Raw genomic sequence first — 16,462 nt, forward strand, 5'->3', positions numbered from 1 at the left:
CACTCATGTTTGACTTCCGCCACCGCAGATGAGCCCGCCTCAACTCCTCCTCTCTTGACTCTCCGTTTACAGAGATTTTCCCTCTTCCTGAGGTGTCCTGGAAACCACCTCTGAGCGCAGGCTGCTCATCGTCACTTCACGCTTGTCCTTCGTTGCTCAGTCCTGCGAGCTTTCACCCACCCAGCCCCGCGCTCAGCTTCCTCACTTCCCTTCCTTTTACAGATACGAGCCCTTTTTCCACATCCTTGTTCCCTCCCCGGGCCTCTGCCCCAAGGTTACCTTTCTTCAGATCAGTGCCTAATTCCATCCTTGCGCGTTCCTGCTAAAGCTGGTAGTTTCACCAACCTTGACATTTGCCTTGGAAGTTCCCTGATTTTATCCATCCTTAACCTACTCCAGGGTATCCCTTCCTCAGCTATTCCTCAATGTAGCTCTCTCCTCACTGAAAAAATGTATTTCTGAAAACTTCTGGAAAAAAAAAAAATTGGCAGAAATCCCCCCACCCATTTTATCTGCAATTCTGTACCTCCAAATGCTAAATCAGCCGTTGTTAACTTCCAAAAGATTCCGATGGAGCAGTTCTTGCTCAGAATGACTGGGTGATATTTTTATAAAAGCTCACAAAAAATGGACGGTTACTCACTATCGATGAGTTTCCCTTTCCTTTTTTCAACAATTCAGTAGTGTCATATCCTGAGCCGTAACGGAAATTAAGTGTCACCTCTCTCGTTCTTTATTTCTAAAGCAGGCTGAAGTACTGCTGTAGCCCCCAGCACTGACACGTAACAGTGTTACTGTGGTCTGTTGGACCATCATATTTAAATCTCTGCAGATTTTTACTAAGCTATTTTATATTTTCCTTTATTTTGTCTCTACTTCTCCTGATAAAACTAAGTACGGAATTTCCTGCTGGTGCAAAATAAAGCTCAAGCCCAGTACGAGTCTCCACAGAGCATCAAGGCAAAAGGCTATAAAAATATTGTGGGTTTCTCAAAGGAAAGACTATGGGAGACTACTAAAAATCGTCTTTTTCCCTTTAATGCTTTTCTTTAAGCCTCTCATGTATGACACCTGGGAGAGAAGATGAATCCTAGCAAGGCAAGGTCTGGATGGAAATGAAGAGACAGAAAGGCTGGCTTGGGCCGGACAACCACGCTCTTTTTCCATAGGACACACTTCAAGGACTCTGGGAGAGTAGCTCTAGTTGTCTGACACAAGCAAGAGAAAAAGAAACAAATAGACAAATCTACAACTATTTCCTTAAAGCCAAAACCCAGAAAGACAAAGCTGCTATTCTTTTCTTTCGATTCTAACCTCGCTATGATAATTGCTCCTGAAAAGATACTTCTTGCTCAGTCCTCAGCTTACAGTTGCTATAGAGATCGCAATTATTCTTTTAAAACTGCTTTGGAGTTTGTTTGTGGTTTCATTAACATCAAACAGTTTAGCACAAGCCTTTAATAGCAGGAAGTTCATGTGCGGGTGACCAAATGAGTGGGAATCTGCTCTGTATTGCTATGCAGTACATTTTTAAAATCGCAGCATTTAAGTCTCTTAAATGCAAGCCTTTATTCCAATCTTTCTAGGCATTTAATAGATAATTTACATAGCCAACTGCAGTTTTGTTGTGGGAGAAGTGGGGGATGAATTCTCAGAGGAGCATTTAGTGGCAAAGGTCACAGATTTGTATTACAAGTCTGTTTTTCTGACAAAGAACATATTTATACCAAACGCTGGGTATCACTCAGGGATAAAAAAAAAAGACCCAAAACAACAACTTCTGTTTGAGTCTTAAAGTGACAGCAGAGACAGATCTTTTGAAATTGTTTTTACCCTGGGCTCTCAAAAAGCTCAGCATATTATTGCCCTTTACCTACGTAAATATAAATATGTAAGTAAATATATATACACACACACATACATACACACACGCACACAAATTTCATAGGATATGAACAGAAGATTAAAATTTAGCCTTGATATTCTACACGTAACTCCAGGCCAAGCTAAGAGAATGGCTCGAAGGGCGCATACATACCTACAGTGAACCACAACTGGTCCAGCGTGGGCAGGATTCAACGTTTTGACTTTTTTCAGGAATTTCAGCATCCCGATAGGCGTGAAAGGCACCCCGAAATCTGGCCAGCTGGTGAAGTGAAGCTGCGTAACGAGCCTCGGAGCTTTACAACCGTCGTGAAGCTGCAGGGAACACACAAACTCTGAGTCTGACGTTTCATTTTTCATGCAAAGATTTATAAACAAACTGCTCTGGTTATTTATGACTTTAATTCCTGCAACACTTAGAGCCTGACTCAAGGACTGGAAGTTTACAGTGTACGTAAAATACAAACATAAGAGTAAAATTACCTTATATTATTAAAATGCATCTTTGCATTGCGGTGAAAACTGGAATAATCCCAGGATAGGACTGCAAAGAGTAAGACTCACAATTTGTTACTAACGGATCAAAGTCCTTTTTCACTTCTAAAATCTTCACGCTTCTTTTAGCTGCCTCAGATGAAACTCAAAAATTCAGCCTAAACATTCGGGATCTGCATCGCTCTGAGATGCCAAATGCCAGCTTTTGCCATATCGCATATGAATAATGAAGCCAGGACCTCGAACGCCCAGCCACTGCCAGTTTCATGACCTGACCTACTCTTCAAGAATGAAAGAGAAGCTCCTACAGAAGCACCGACAGCAGCGCTCAGCATCGTTTCACCTGCATCCACTAACCACAACCTGTCCTTACGGTTATAAAGCCTACCTGTCTCAAGCTTTCAGCCTGTGAGCCAGGGTCAAGGACATGTCTTTTCAAGTGGAGAAAGCCAACTGGTTTTGTAAGGTTACCCTATCTCCATCAATGGATAACCAAATCCTCCTAACACATGCTCAGCAGTGATCAACAAGTGAAAGGCAGCAGGGTCCATTCGTAAACTTTCCAGCCCTTCAGCTTATCCACAGTACGTACATCTCCGTACCGTCACTCCCTTCCCATTCTGCCTTCTGAGCACAGTTTCTCTGAGTATTTCTATCAGCGATGCCTTAGCAGCGATCACTAATCACACCAAAGCGATCTGCACGCTAAATCAGCAGAGACTGCTTCACAGTTCAGAATCTGTAACTAATGCTGCATGAATCCACCTGTATTTTGGGGGGTTCTGAGCTCCCCACGTGGTTCTACGCAGCTATACGTGGTTTATCACCTCTCACCAGCCCATATTGCCTTCAGTCTTCAATCTGCATTAGACAGGCACTGCACTACAAAGACGGCAGCCCGCCCTTTAGGGGGGAGGATCTCTAGCAATTTACTCCCTTACTAGGCTATGCTCTGTGGACAAGAGCAAAGTCATCCCCACCTTCTCTCTTGTGATCTAAAGCTTTAACTAGTGCCAGAGACCAAGGATACAACAGAAATAAAGCTGTAATGCCAGCTGACATCGGCCAACTAATATCCACAGACTACTCCAAATACCCAAACAGATCCAAATTCTCTCATTTATTTATCTATGCAATTTGTCCCCAAAAAGGTCAAGACTCTGCTCCTGTGCTCCCTCCCTGGCAGTCACAAGGAATGACTTTCCATGGCCCTTGGCTACAGACAAGACGAAACCAAGCAGAACCTCTTCAGACCCGCTTAATGGATGAGGGGAAGGCTGTGGATGTTGTCTACTTGGACTTTAGTAAGGCCTTTAACACTGTCTCCCACAGCATTCTCCTGGAGAAGCTGGCTGCTCACGGCTTGGATAAGTGCACTCTGCGCTGGGTTGAAGACTGGCTGGCGGCCGAGCCCAGAGAGAGGTGGGGAATGGCGTCAAATCCAGTTGGCGGCCGGTCACCAGTGGTGTTCCCCAGGGCTCAGTGTTGGGGCCGGTCCTGTTCAACATCTTCACTGATGATCTGGACGAGGGGATCGAGGGCACCCTCAGTCAGTTTGCAGAGGACACCCAGCTGGGTGGGAGTGTCGATCTGCGGGAGGGCAGGGGGCTCTGCAGAGGGCCCTGGCCAGGCCGGGTCGATGGGCCCAGGCCCTGGGGTGAGGGGCAGCAAGGCTCAGTGCCGGGTCCTGCCCTGGGGGCACAGCAACCCCAGGCACCGCTGCAGGCGTGGGGAGGAGCGGCTGGGAGCTGCCCGGGGGAAAGGGCCTGGGGGTGCTGGTCGACAGCCGCTGGACACGAGCCAGCAGGGTGCCCAGGTGGCCGAGAGGGCCCATGGCATCCTGGCTCGTGTCAGGAACGGTGTGGCCAGCAGGAGCAGGGAGGTGATGGTGCCCCTGCGCTGGGCACTGGTGAGGCCGCCCCTCGAATGCTGTGCTCAGCGCTGGGCCCCGCACCCCAAGGCGGCCATGGAGGGGCTGGAGCGTGGCCAGAGCAGGGCAGCGAGGCTGGGGCAGGGGCTGGAGCACAAGGCTGGGGAGGAGCGGCTGGGGGAGCTGGGGGGGCTCAGCCTGGAGAAGAGGAGGCTGAAGGGAGCCCTCATCGCTCTCTGCAACGGCCTGAAAGGAGGCTGGAGCCGGGGGGGGTCGGTCTCTGCTCCCCAGGAACAAGCGATGGGACGAGAGGGAACGGCCTCAAGCTGCGCCAGGGCAGGTTTGGGTTGGGTATTGGGAAAAACTTCTTCCCCCAAAGGGCTGTCAGGCCCTGGCCCAGGCTGCCCAGGGCAGGGGCTGAGTCCCCATCCTTGGAGGCATTTAAAAGCCGGGGAGATGTCGTGCATGGGGTTTAGGGACATGGTTTAGTGGTGGGCTTGGCAGTGCTGGGTTAACGGTTGGATTCGATGATCTTAAGGGTCTTTTCCAACCTTAACGATTCTGTGATTCTATGATCCATTAAACCGTAGTGGACGCTGCATGTGCTGACCTGCAGAGCTTGTTCGCCTGCCTCGGAGAGGTGCCACACCTTTCTCCATGCACAAATACGTGTAACTAATTTCCTGAATTTCTTTTAAGCAAATATTTGACGTTGTAACAATCTGCTTTAAAAATTAAAACGAAGACCCAGCAAGAGCATTAGTGTTACTTACCGACTGAACGCAGAACTTGCGGATGGTGTAGTCCACCAGAACTATGCAATCCTCCACCGACACGCGGATATTTCCGTAAGTCCAGCACCCTTGGTCAGGCCAATACTGGTAACATTTTTCCTGTACAAAGATACAGTGAGCTTTATAACACCGAGCCTGCTTTCATTGGTGGTCACTCATAGAACAACGAAGTTATTTGAAAGCCGTGTACATACGTGTGCGTATGAGCATGCAGAGTTTCTCATCTGGCACAACACAGCTCTAACACCTCGCTAGTGCTATTGAGGCTTAAATTTATGCAGAGAAGGTGAGAATAGCTTTGAAGTTACGTTTTAACCTAGCCAGACCTACACAGCTTTTGGTTTGGTTTGGGTTTTCTGCCTAACTGTGGGGACTCTGATGTCTTGACTCTTATATTTTTAAGTTTGACGTGTAGTCACCAGGGAAACAAGGTTTATTTCTCGGCCACGTGTTTTTGAGGACTTTATATATTTCAAATAAGGATGTAGCGTGCTCAGTGTGGCAAACTGTCCCCCAGGGGAAAAGAAAATAATTAAAAAGCATCTTTTATGTTTCTGATGATACATTTCCTTAGTATTTTAACTTAGCTTCTTAAGTCCACGAAGCAGGAATGCCGTGAAATGTTTCACGCGTCTCGCGTGCGTCTCGGCGTTCAGCCAGCACACGCAGAAGTCTCGCACAACGGGAGGAGCAAGACACGTACGAGGAGGAGGGGGGGGAAGGAATAGCATCGCTCTCACCAGAAAAAAGCGTTAGTTTTTGATTTTTACGTGCATGTGCCAGAAAGAATTTTGAAACCTAACTCTCAGAAGAATGAATAAAGTTTTTATCTTCGTTGCTAACCAAACCCACCCACAAGCGCAGGCTTACGCTGCGATTAAAACACAGGCATGAGAATTTGCCTTTGGCTATGGGCTACGCAGGACAAAATTAGCTATCAGATTTTTTTCCTTGAGATCTACATATATGAATTTGAATTTTGGAAATGAAAACTACACTTCTGAGCAGAAACTCCGATGTGCTAACAGGGACTGGAGAAGGAAGTGGTCAGAAATGCGACTGGCCAGACGCTGAGCACCCACGCCTGCTTTTGGAGCACGCTCTCGTAGAGACATCCCAGAGCAAACTGAAAGCTCTTTACCTCTTTCCTTTCTTTCAGGTTGGTTAACATGACGATAATAGCAGACTTCTGCTCCCATATCATCCTCCAGAAATCATTAACTGTTTCTTGCTTCGGTCCTGCAGACAGAATACAGCTTTGCTCAAGAGGGGTGATGGAGACCAGGGTAAACACCCCCTGCCCCTGCGCTGGGTGCCCACCCAGATCTCTGTTTCCTACAGACTGCTCAGGTTTTGAATATACCACATATTTCTTTAAAAAAACCCCATATTTTCTTTTACACAATCATATGCACTCAAATCTACATTTCTAGCAGATATCTCCTCTCTTGAAATATTATTAATGCTCTTTTCAGCGGGCTACGGCAGGAGCATCGTTTAGGCCTCCTGCTCTGCAGCTCTCCCCCACGCCGAGGTCCAACATCACCTGTGACCACAATGAACAACCGGTCCCGAGAGCTGCTCATCGCGCTGGGCAGGCCAGGAGCGTTTCTGAAGGGCAGGGGCAGCTATTGCTTTGTGTCTGGGATCGCGATGACAAAGTTCACAAAATTTGTGACTAAATACAGCGTAAGAATTCATGTGAAAATGCTAATTTCTGTATCAGGATCGCTTAGGCAGAAGGTATTATCAGGAGACATCATTGTTCAAACCCCCAGTAGGCAGATGAAAAATAAGGAGAGAGCAGCGAAGCCGGGGTGGAGGAGGGAAGGCGAGCCTCCTCGCTCAGAGCAGTATCTGCAGGTCTACAGGTAGTGGGCTACCTCACACTCACTTTAATTTCATTTAAACTGTAACCTCTAAATCCTACCTCACGTTTGACCACCATCTGCAGCTGAAAATAACTTCTAAAACACGTCTAAAATTAAATACGCTCAGCCATAAGCTGTACGGAACAGAGAAATGAGAATAAATTACCTTGGGCTGCTATGAATTTGTTCTTTTCTTTATAACCCTATGGAAATAAATATCACAGCAGTTAAAAGATGAAATGCCAATGTATGCTAGCAGAAAAATACGTATTTAATTCACAGTCAAAGTTTGCAGTTTGGCCAACAGTAGAAAACTGTCAACTTACATCTATGTATGATGCGTTAATATAGTCTGAAGGTGGGACTCCATCGATTTGGGTCAAAATCACTCTGGAATGATCATCTGGAAGAAAACACATTACAAGCACGTGTTCATGTTAATCTATCTGAAATATGTTTCTTCCTTGCAACCAGGAGGCCAGGCTAAGCACACATTTCCCAAACCGGCTGTCTCCCATATTGTCCCTAATTCTCATCAAGGAACTTGCCCCACAAACGTCTTGCTTTGCTCCCACACCTGGAGGTCACCGGGACTGCAGCTCTACGATACTGGAAGCCCAAACTCTGCCATATTTGATTGCCCAAAACTACCCTGAGACACTAAAACTCCCACTTGCCATAGTGTTAGTTGGTAGAACCCCGTGAGAGCTAAGGCTTTACAGGGCAGCGCCTGATAACCGCTCCAGAAAAACCTAACAGAAGGTCACTACTAGAAACACGCCACAAACCAGACAGGCTTTGCACATACAACGCATGAAGAACGTTTGTGACCAGTGAAATTATATTACTTGAATATTTTCAGCAAATGAACGCTACTACTAGCATGCTCAGTGCCAGAGTTAATTGTCCGATTCAAAAGAAAAGGTAATGTCTTACATGGCAAGATGTTAGGGTATCTGTTTTTCTCCCTGTTTTCTTCCTTATTTGCCATTTCAAAAGTTCCCTGCACATATCCAGGTGTTAATGACTAAAAAAAAAAGATACAAAAGTCAATGTGTTAGAAAACAGCTAACTCTCGACTGCACATGCCTCAGGGAAAATCTGCATTTATACATATTGCCTTGCATCCAAACGGAATTAAACATATTTTATTTTTTTTCGCAATAACTTTCATTACTCTAAAACAGGAAACCACGTCCTGGCAGATTTCACTACAGAAAACGAGTTCAGCAGTTTTGGAAAAAGAAGTAATTTTTCCACCAGAGATCGCAGTTATTTAGAAAAATTGTTAAACTCTGAGCCGCTGCTTTAAGCTGCCATCTGCCGCGGTGATTCACAGCGCCGTGACCCAGCCGCGCGGATGCGCCGCTCCTCCGGCTCGGCTCCGACAGCTACTTTTAGCACTAACAGTTGGTTCAATAACATAAATAGAGTTTGATTGTTAATAGCTCACTGCTAAGAGCATTAAATATCAAACATCTTGCCGAGACCCACAGGTGAGGGCCCAACTCTGGCGGAAAAGGACGAAGCAAAAATAAATCCCAATTCTTTTATGCTAAACGTCGCTGTACGAGCACAAGTCAAATTCTGCTAGCTATCAGCAAGATCTAGGACTGCAGATTAATTAGTCAAGCTTAAAAAAAAAAAAGTACTCTTGCAGAGCAATCAAATGAAAGGAAGAAACGGAGAGGAAGAGGGTGAAGATGAAAACAAGGAGGTGCCCAAGGTGGAGCCCCTCCGCCTCCAGGCAGAAGCTGCTGAGATGCCATCACCGGGCAAGCGGCCGAGCTTGGGCTGCGGGGAGAGCGTCGGAAAAGGCCCCGTTCATCAAGAGACAGGGCTCGAGGCTCCTGCCCCGCGCTTTCAGCTGCCCCCTCACCGAGAACGGCATAAACAAGAACCGAGTTTCATCAAGTTTCTTGTACTGAATTCCTAAAACCCGGTGTTAGCGTGCCGGATCCCACCGAGGTAAAATCCCCGCGGTTTGGGAATGCACAACCGCCTTCTCCCACCTTCTGCCTCCCACCACCCGCTCTGAATCACGTCGGGGAAGGGAAAAAACTGGTAACCGGCTGTACGGCTTAAAGCAACCATCCCCGCTTGCCTGGCAGAGAGCAGGGCTTGAAATTTCCCCTTAAAAGCAGCAATCCGTGTTGTCAGGGTGACACCGGACAAAAGGGGGGGTGCGGGGAGGGCTTCGCCACCACCACAGAGGAAACAGCAACGTGCGTTTGTGGGTTCGGGTTGTGTTTTTTTTTTTTCTATCACTTAAACTTGTGAATGTAAGTAAAAGAAAGGAGAGAGAAGGTTAAAAAAAGAGTTGAAAAAGAAAGCTGCTTTTAGCAAATTGCTTAATTCCTTATTTGAATGAAGCCCATGGTTTTGCTAATTAAAATACATTTACAATTTTTATAAAACACAGAAACTTAATTTATCGTTTGCATAAAAAGAAATAATTAGCACTTCAAACACCATTTCTTCAAACTTCAGAAGTCAGGCAACATATTCCTCGTAAACAGCCATACAAGTTCTGCATCTTCATGTGAAAAATGCATGACAAGTAATTATCTCTGGCAATATAACCTCTCCTCACTCCTGCGAGGCCCTGACACCGCCCTGGACACCTCCTAATGTCACGCTGCCGTGCCCGATGCGGGTTTTGAACCCCGGGGCGAGGACACGGCCCCTTTCGCTGCTCCCACCCATCTTCGGAGGGGAGGATGTGATTCAGCGAGGGTGCCTTCATCACGTCCTCTCCGTCACCCTGCCGATCACGAGGAGCCCATGAGTCTCGGTGGCACTGGGTCATCCGCTGCCACCGCAGTCTCATCTGCTCCCAGGAATCCCAAAACCTCTCCGAAGCTTCCGAGGGGTTCGACCTACCCCAGCGTCGGCGCATCTTCTCCTTCTTTTCACTGAATGGACGGCAGGGACATCTTAATCAAGTCAAAATTAAAATTTCAAAAGCAAATTCTTCCAGGAAGGTTTTCAGACATTAATCTGAAAATCAAGGCAATAAGCTAGGCATCATAAACTTCAAACATCCAGCTCATCTTGCGTTATAGATGATAAATAGAGGTGAGACTTATTTGAAGGGACCAGACAGAAAGGAATACGTTGGGGTTTTTTTAATTTTTTCTCTCCCCTGTGAAGAAAGAACACATTCTTCCTAGTGCTCTGTGCTCACAAAGAAATCAAATAATAAAAAATGAAGCAACTGAAGGTAGAAGGAGCCTCTGCGATTTTGGTTAGGGTACAAGCGCAACAAGTGCAAGGTACTTCTTCATTTAGGCTTTAAGGATAAAAATCAAAAGTATTGAAGAATACTTTATGTTAGGCACATAAATTTAAGAGAACTGTCCTAAAAAAATCCTTTCTATCCACTGCGGGTCTTCGTCTATCAGCACTTGCTTTGGTTTCTTTTCGCCAGAAAAACCGCTTGGGATCTAACTTCTTTGGCTGGTGCACGTGCCTGGCCACCGCTGGCTCACAGGACTGGCCGAAACGCCATTTCAAGCCTAAATCTGTTTCCAGTTCGCAATGGAGACCCTGTCTCTGGGTTCCCGGAGGTGCCTGACGCGTTATATCGGGCTGTGCGAAGCCAGCGCCGCAGCGGGCAGAGAGCCCCGTCCGCTGAGCATCCCCAGCCCTGGGCTGCAGCTGGTCCAGCAGCAGCTCCCGCAGCCTCGCCTGCCCGGCGGCGACGGCTTTGGACCCATCCAAAAACCGCAGGATTTGACAGCTACAGCTTCGCGGAGCAGGTGCAGGTGTAACCTCGGCTGGAGGGAGGATGGAGCTGAGTACCGGGGGATGCTCTGGAGGTGAGGTTGTCACACAGATGGGTCCCGATTTCTCAACCCTCTTCCTTCCACTGCTGCAGTAACAGGCTCCTGTTTGTCAGCTTTCCTGGTTTATGCTACAATATCAATCACTCCGATTTTCATTTTTTCACCCTTTCTTCCCCTCTCAGGCTTGAGCAAACAGCTCACATATCCGCACAAGCAGCCACAGGAGATACAGCAGGGAAAAAAAAAAAAAAAAACAAAAAAAAAAAAACACAACACATAAAGCATCAAGCAGACTTTATGTACCACCACCCCGTCACTGCTCAGGCTGCTCACTTGTGGGGACCGGACCCCGGTCCTCCGACTCAGCGCTTGTGTGCAGACAGAAACTCACACGCTCACAGCGTGGTGCAGAAAACGATCCAAGCAAAGCAGGTTTTAAAAATAAAAATAGATGGCTCGTTTCACTCCTAACTGCAGAACGAATTAATCAGGAGAGTCAAAATTCACAAGCGCGCATCTTGTCAGATTAGTTTTCACATTCATTTTGTTGACTTTGATAAATATCTCCACAATGCTCCCTCTCTGATAAGGCAAAGAAATTATGTGTTTTAAATATATCATCAAACAAATTGCAGATATAAATATGCTACCAATTAAGAAGGTAACTTAACAGACTGTCTAATCAATGCGTGCATTGGCTTTGACAACTCTGCGTTTGACATTTAAGCTACTGCTCAGTGCAACTTTCTTCTGCTGTTAAGGGAAGCGAAAAGAATAAAAGTATGGAAGAGGCCCCCAAATGCAGACGTGCGAGAGCAGACTCGTCGCGCCGCGTTTCTCCATAGAAACCGGCTCTGCAGCAGCTCGCCACAGACTCCGGTTAAGACTTGTCTATATGACCACAGGCTACTGAAGCTCAGGTTATGGGCAGAAAATAAACTCCCCTTTCTGACCAAGACTTAAAGAAAAACCCTTAAAGTTGAGATACTTCATAGATGCATATGTGCTAGGGCACAGGGTGCTGCAAATAGGGAAGGAAGGGGATGATAACGAAGAGCAAAGGGTCAAATTACCAATAAAAAAAGAAAAGCAGTCAAACCTGACTAGGGCAATATTAAAGGCCGCACTGTGTCTTGTCCTCTAAGTACTTCCCAGAGAGGTGAAACACTCAGACTCCCAAAAAAACCCTCCACCCCCACCAAGAAAATCAATGCTAAAGAGATTCATATTCAATTTTCCTCTCCTCCAGCCTTCAGGCAAACACTGAAGACCTTCTTTAAACGTTAGCAAGTGTCAAACAGTTTATATACTAGCAATTTGGCATCACCGTATCAAAAAGCAGTTATCGTTCCAGATTCTGCCCAGATAAAAGGTTGCCACACGTGACAGCACGTACAGACAGCACCAGCACACTCACACAAGTGCTGAGGCTCCGAGACGGCACCATCACACACCAACCGCTTTTAAAAGAATCGTTAACATTTGCAGGCGTTTTGATTTGCCCCCCACTTTTCGCCATGCAGCCGTCCACTCCACATGTGAGCACTTACATTAAACTCCTCACGGAAGAGTTTCCCTTCGTCTGCCGATCGCATCCGTATCTCCTCTTCCAGATTTTCTACCGGAATAGGGAAATACTTCTTTGGGCCCGAGGGAGACCTACTGAGCAGCATCACCCGTTGCTGTTCTGTCAGTACAAGGAAAGTATGTGTTAAAGGCATGTCCAGAGCAACAGATAACGAGCTATTTCCAACTACAAATTGATTTTTATGCTGGAAGATGCCAAAACATACTTCTCACATGAGACTTCAATCAGTGATAAAGCTGATTTAAATGAAATAAAAAACCAAAACCACAGGCCAAGCAGCTTCTTTGAGAACATCATAAAATCAAGTAGAACCACTACTGGTAAAACTAATGGTTTCTGTACTTACACCAGATTAAAATGTGACCAAGTTTTATTTAGAAAAGGAGAAGGTTCCTTCTGCTGACGAAGAGCATACCAGCCCGGAGCTGCTCTGCCACAGGGCAGGGACAGCTTTTAGTATCTATCACCAAAGAGATACTGCTAGATTATTTCACTTGTGAAGGGGAAATAATAATAATAATAATAATAATAATAATAATAATAATAATAATAATAATAATAATAATAATAATAATAATAATAATAATAATAATAATAATAATAATAATAATATATCTTTAACTTGGCAGCCACCAGAAGCTCTGCACCGAGATGAGCTGTTGCTCTCGGTTGCCCCAGATCACCCCAGCCCCGGCACGCCATCGCTCTGCGGCCGCAGGCTTCGGTACGGGGATTGCTGCGGGCGCTTCTTGCCACCGAGACCTCAGCTCACACAGGGAAATAAAGCCCCAGGACACCTTCACCGCCCTTCAAGAACACAGCTGGAAATTAAAATGAGCATCCTCATGGGCTGCCGGGCACGGTGGCTGGAAGAAGCGGAGGGATTAAGCCCGCTGTTTGGTGAAGACAAGTTTTATTTACAACCAAAGGCAAACAGAAAGGCAGACCACTTCCCTACGGGCTGATAATGACGGGGCGATTTCCACTTGTGAACTAAAACTCACTGGTGGCTGCATGAACCATTTATTGCCCAAGGGCTTTACCCGGCGCTGGGGATCTCCAAACCGCGCTCCCCGGGGTTGCTGCGCACCGGCACCGACCCAAGAGGAAGCTGACGGGTATATTTAGAGGTTTGACTTTCTCTATGACTGCCACCGTGTCTGTTAACCCGCTCTTCAGTTCATACGCAGCCATGTGGAACTGGCACAAAGACGTAATTCTTCCTATCATTAAGTTTTTCTCCTTGTTACGGCTAAAATGATTTATAAGCAAGAAAGGAACGGCTCCTCCACAGTTGCTAGGTTTGAACTGAGCCCCAGAGAGCGACCCACCCGAAGGGCTCCCCGCTGCCAGACCCAAACCCAGCACACGGGAAAAAGCCAGGGGGAAACATTTTCAACTCCTGAGAGTGTTTTATTTTAGTGCCGCTGGCTTACGATACTGCCCTGGCCTCATCCCCTTGCTTCTTTCTCTTTACATTCAGGAACCAGCCTGTAATTTCACAAAGTTAAGGACTTTTTTTCCCCTTTTAAGAAGAAATATTGCAATCCCTTCTCTAAATACAAGGATCACAGTGCCAGAAACCTGACTCTCAGCTGGCATCCTAATAAAACACATATAAGGAGCATGAGAAACATTTACAAAGAAATATTTGCTGTATCCCTACTTAAAGCGAAAATTATTTAAAACCAACAACTGAAAGTTAAGATTACATATACTAATACTTAAATATGGACCTCCTTTTTTTTTTTTTTTAAACTGTTTTCTCTTTAATAACAATCCTATAACTTATAAATAAAAAGTAAACATAACTGAATAACTGAATTCTTAATTAGAAAATGAGCGTGCGCATACACAAACAAAATTCAGCATGAGAAGGAAAGCAAATCTCTCCATACCTTGTTCTTCTAAGATCCCATTTGGCATCTTTTTGTCCCCAGAGTTCACAACAGCTTTCCTATGTCTTCTGAACCTGAAATACATGCACCACGTTAATCCGAGGAACTACGTTGAAAGGTAACAAGCGTTTTTCCAAACCAGTCTTTACCAACCATGTAATTCTGGAGAAACTCTTTCTGTTCATCTTCAGAGTGAGAGCCACCGCCGCCGCAGCACCCTGCTCTACGCTGTGATGGAGGCTCCTGCCTCACCATAAGTACGCGTTTCATTTCCTTGTTAGATCATATCGAAACAAGACTGAGCTAGTTCTGCATGCACAGCTCCGCTCAGACCTACCTGAAAAAATAGCCAGCCAACAGAATGAAAATGATGAAGACCAGGAGCAGAATCAGCATCGAAGTCAACAGGTCCTTGTGCAAACTGTTCTCCTCTGTCGAGTCTGTGGATTCAACACAGCCAGCGTGAAACTTTACAGACACGGATCGCCTGATCTTGTATGGGCAGAAACTGTGCTTGGTGTATCAAAAATCTGTGGTCCCGTGCAATATTCTGCTTGTGCTTACTAAAAGCATCACAAATTACTGAATACATGCGAAGCTGAAATTGAAAGTTCAATTTTTTTTTTTTTTTTTTTTTCTTCCCTTTGCAGGCACAAACAAACTACCTGCTGCTGAGAACGTCAAGGATGTTTTTGGGAATGACTGGTTAAGCAAAGAATTTACTTGTAATTAAGTCTAATAGGTGCAAGTTTTTAAACTAAATCTGAGGCCCATTCAAAAGGCTTGCTGCAGTATCCTTATGCGCATCAGCTCAGCCAGACAGAAATCACCCAAGAATGCCACCCGTCGTATAGATTTTATTGACTCCAGAGATACAACATGTGTTTTAAACCCATCTCATTTACCAGTCCAAAACACCGCTGCTGGCTGTGTTAGGCTGTAAAGCAGATGCTGAGCATGATGGAGGGGGAGGCAGGAGGGGACAGTGCAAACTGCAGCATCTTCTACGGCTTATATTATATATCCTGTATATATTATATTATATATAAATATAGGAATGAGTAGGAATGATGAGACTTTTAACAAACAGAATGGAAATTAAAAAAATGAAAATTTTGTTTCATCTAGTATAAATTGCAAGTCTTATCCTTCTGTTAATAGTGTTTTTGTGTATGTGACTCTTTACATTTCAGTTTCATTATGCTTCTGTAACCTTTTAATTCTGCTGAACCATTCCGTATATAACACATTAACATAATTTAAAAAGCAACATGTTTTATTTAAGCAAGCAAAACTCGCAGCCTTAGCCTTCAGCAAGCAAAATATTACCCTGCTGCCTGTTTTTCTCTCTGACCAGACGGGTAAATCCAGGTTAGTGGAAGAGCGGTGGTGGAGACCTGGCCAAATGGGAAGGATGAGGCCTCTGCGCCTGGAAGGTATTGCCCAGGCCACGGGACAGAGCACGAGGCCGGTGGGTGCTCAGTCACACCAGAGGACCCCGCGGGGCAGCAGCCCGCACTCGGGGCGTCCACCGGGATGGTTCCCTGCCGGTCCGGACCCCCCAGTTTCTCCATCATTACACCAGCCTCCCTCAGCCTCCTTCAGCTGCGCTTTTTATATACCTTCTTAGCAACGTACACTCTTCCAAAATTAAGGCAACTTTTGTGGCTGCTGGTGTGGTTTTTTTTTTCTTTTTATACTACATTTGCACACCTTTAACAAGTTCCTCACCGTTCCTACGGCGGGCTTTGAGAACTGCAGCAGTAATTCTCCTAACACCTCCTGCATTCACACTTTTAGCAAAGGCTTTTTGAAGAGACCTTGCCACAAGCCTTGACATAAAATATCACGAAAACACAAGATTACCGTAACTATTTAAGACTACGTAACACCTGTAATATTATACAAAAGAGCTCATATGGATAAACCCACTATCCAGAATTGATCCCTGCAAAACCATTTGAGTGTTGGTTTGTATCTCGTCAGCAGCTGGAAACTCGCGGGATGCTCAAACAGGGTAATTAGGGCACGGAAAAAACTCCTTCAGAGGCATAGGTGCACGAGGGGCAGACAAGGAAAGAAGGTATCTCAAGCCAGCATAACAGTACAAAGAAAGGGAAGGCAACAAAATGCATCAAACTTGACATTTAAGTGGTATATAAAGACAAAAGTGACAAAAGTGACAAACTTGTAATCAGAACTTGACGGGGCTGCAGAAAATCACTACTGGAAGGCGTCTCTGGATGAATGTGCATCACTAGAAACAGCTTAACA

At 45.7% G+C, this 16,462-nt stretch overlaps 1 protein-coding gene across 2 annotated transcripts in view; it reads right to left on the reverse strand.

Moving 5' to 3' along the window:
* The window catches only part of PTPRE (protein tyrosine phosphatase receptor type E), a 111,953-nt gene that overhangs the window by 20,232 nt on the left and 75,259 nt on the right, over positions 1–16,462 (reverse strand). The window contains exons 3-11 of one of the 2 annotated variants that reach the window (XM_082308436.1): positions 14,526–14,628; positions 14,189–14,262; positions 12,253–12,389; positions 7,851–7,941; positions 7,241–7,317; positions 7,081–7,117; positions 6,185–6,282; positions 5,023–5,142; positions 2,039–2,199 (exon numbers count right to left, since the gene is read on the reverse strand). In XM_082308436.1, the coding sequence (XP_082164562.1) occupies positions 2,039–2,199; positions 5,023–5,142; positions 6,185–6,282; positions 7,081–7,117; positions 7,241–7,317; positions 7,851–7,941; positions 12,253–12,389; positions 14,189–14,262; positions 14,526–14,628 (898 nt within the window). Of the gene's footprint in view, positions 1–2,038; positions 2,200–5,022; positions 5,143–6,184; positions 6,283–7,080; positions 7,118–7,240; positions 7,318–7,850; positions 7,942–12,252; positions 12,390–14,188; positions 14,263–14,341; positions 14,397–14,525; positions 14,629–16,462 lie in introns of those variants that run through there. The other variant, XM_082308437.1, reaches the window with a different exon arrangement.

The sequence above is a fragment of the Platalea leucorodia genome (genome assembly GCF_965183815.1).
Source record: "Platalea leucorodia genome assembly, chromosome: 4".
NCBI lineage: Eukaryota > Metazoa > Chordata > Aves > Pelecaniformes > Threskiornithidae > Platalea > Platalea leucorodia.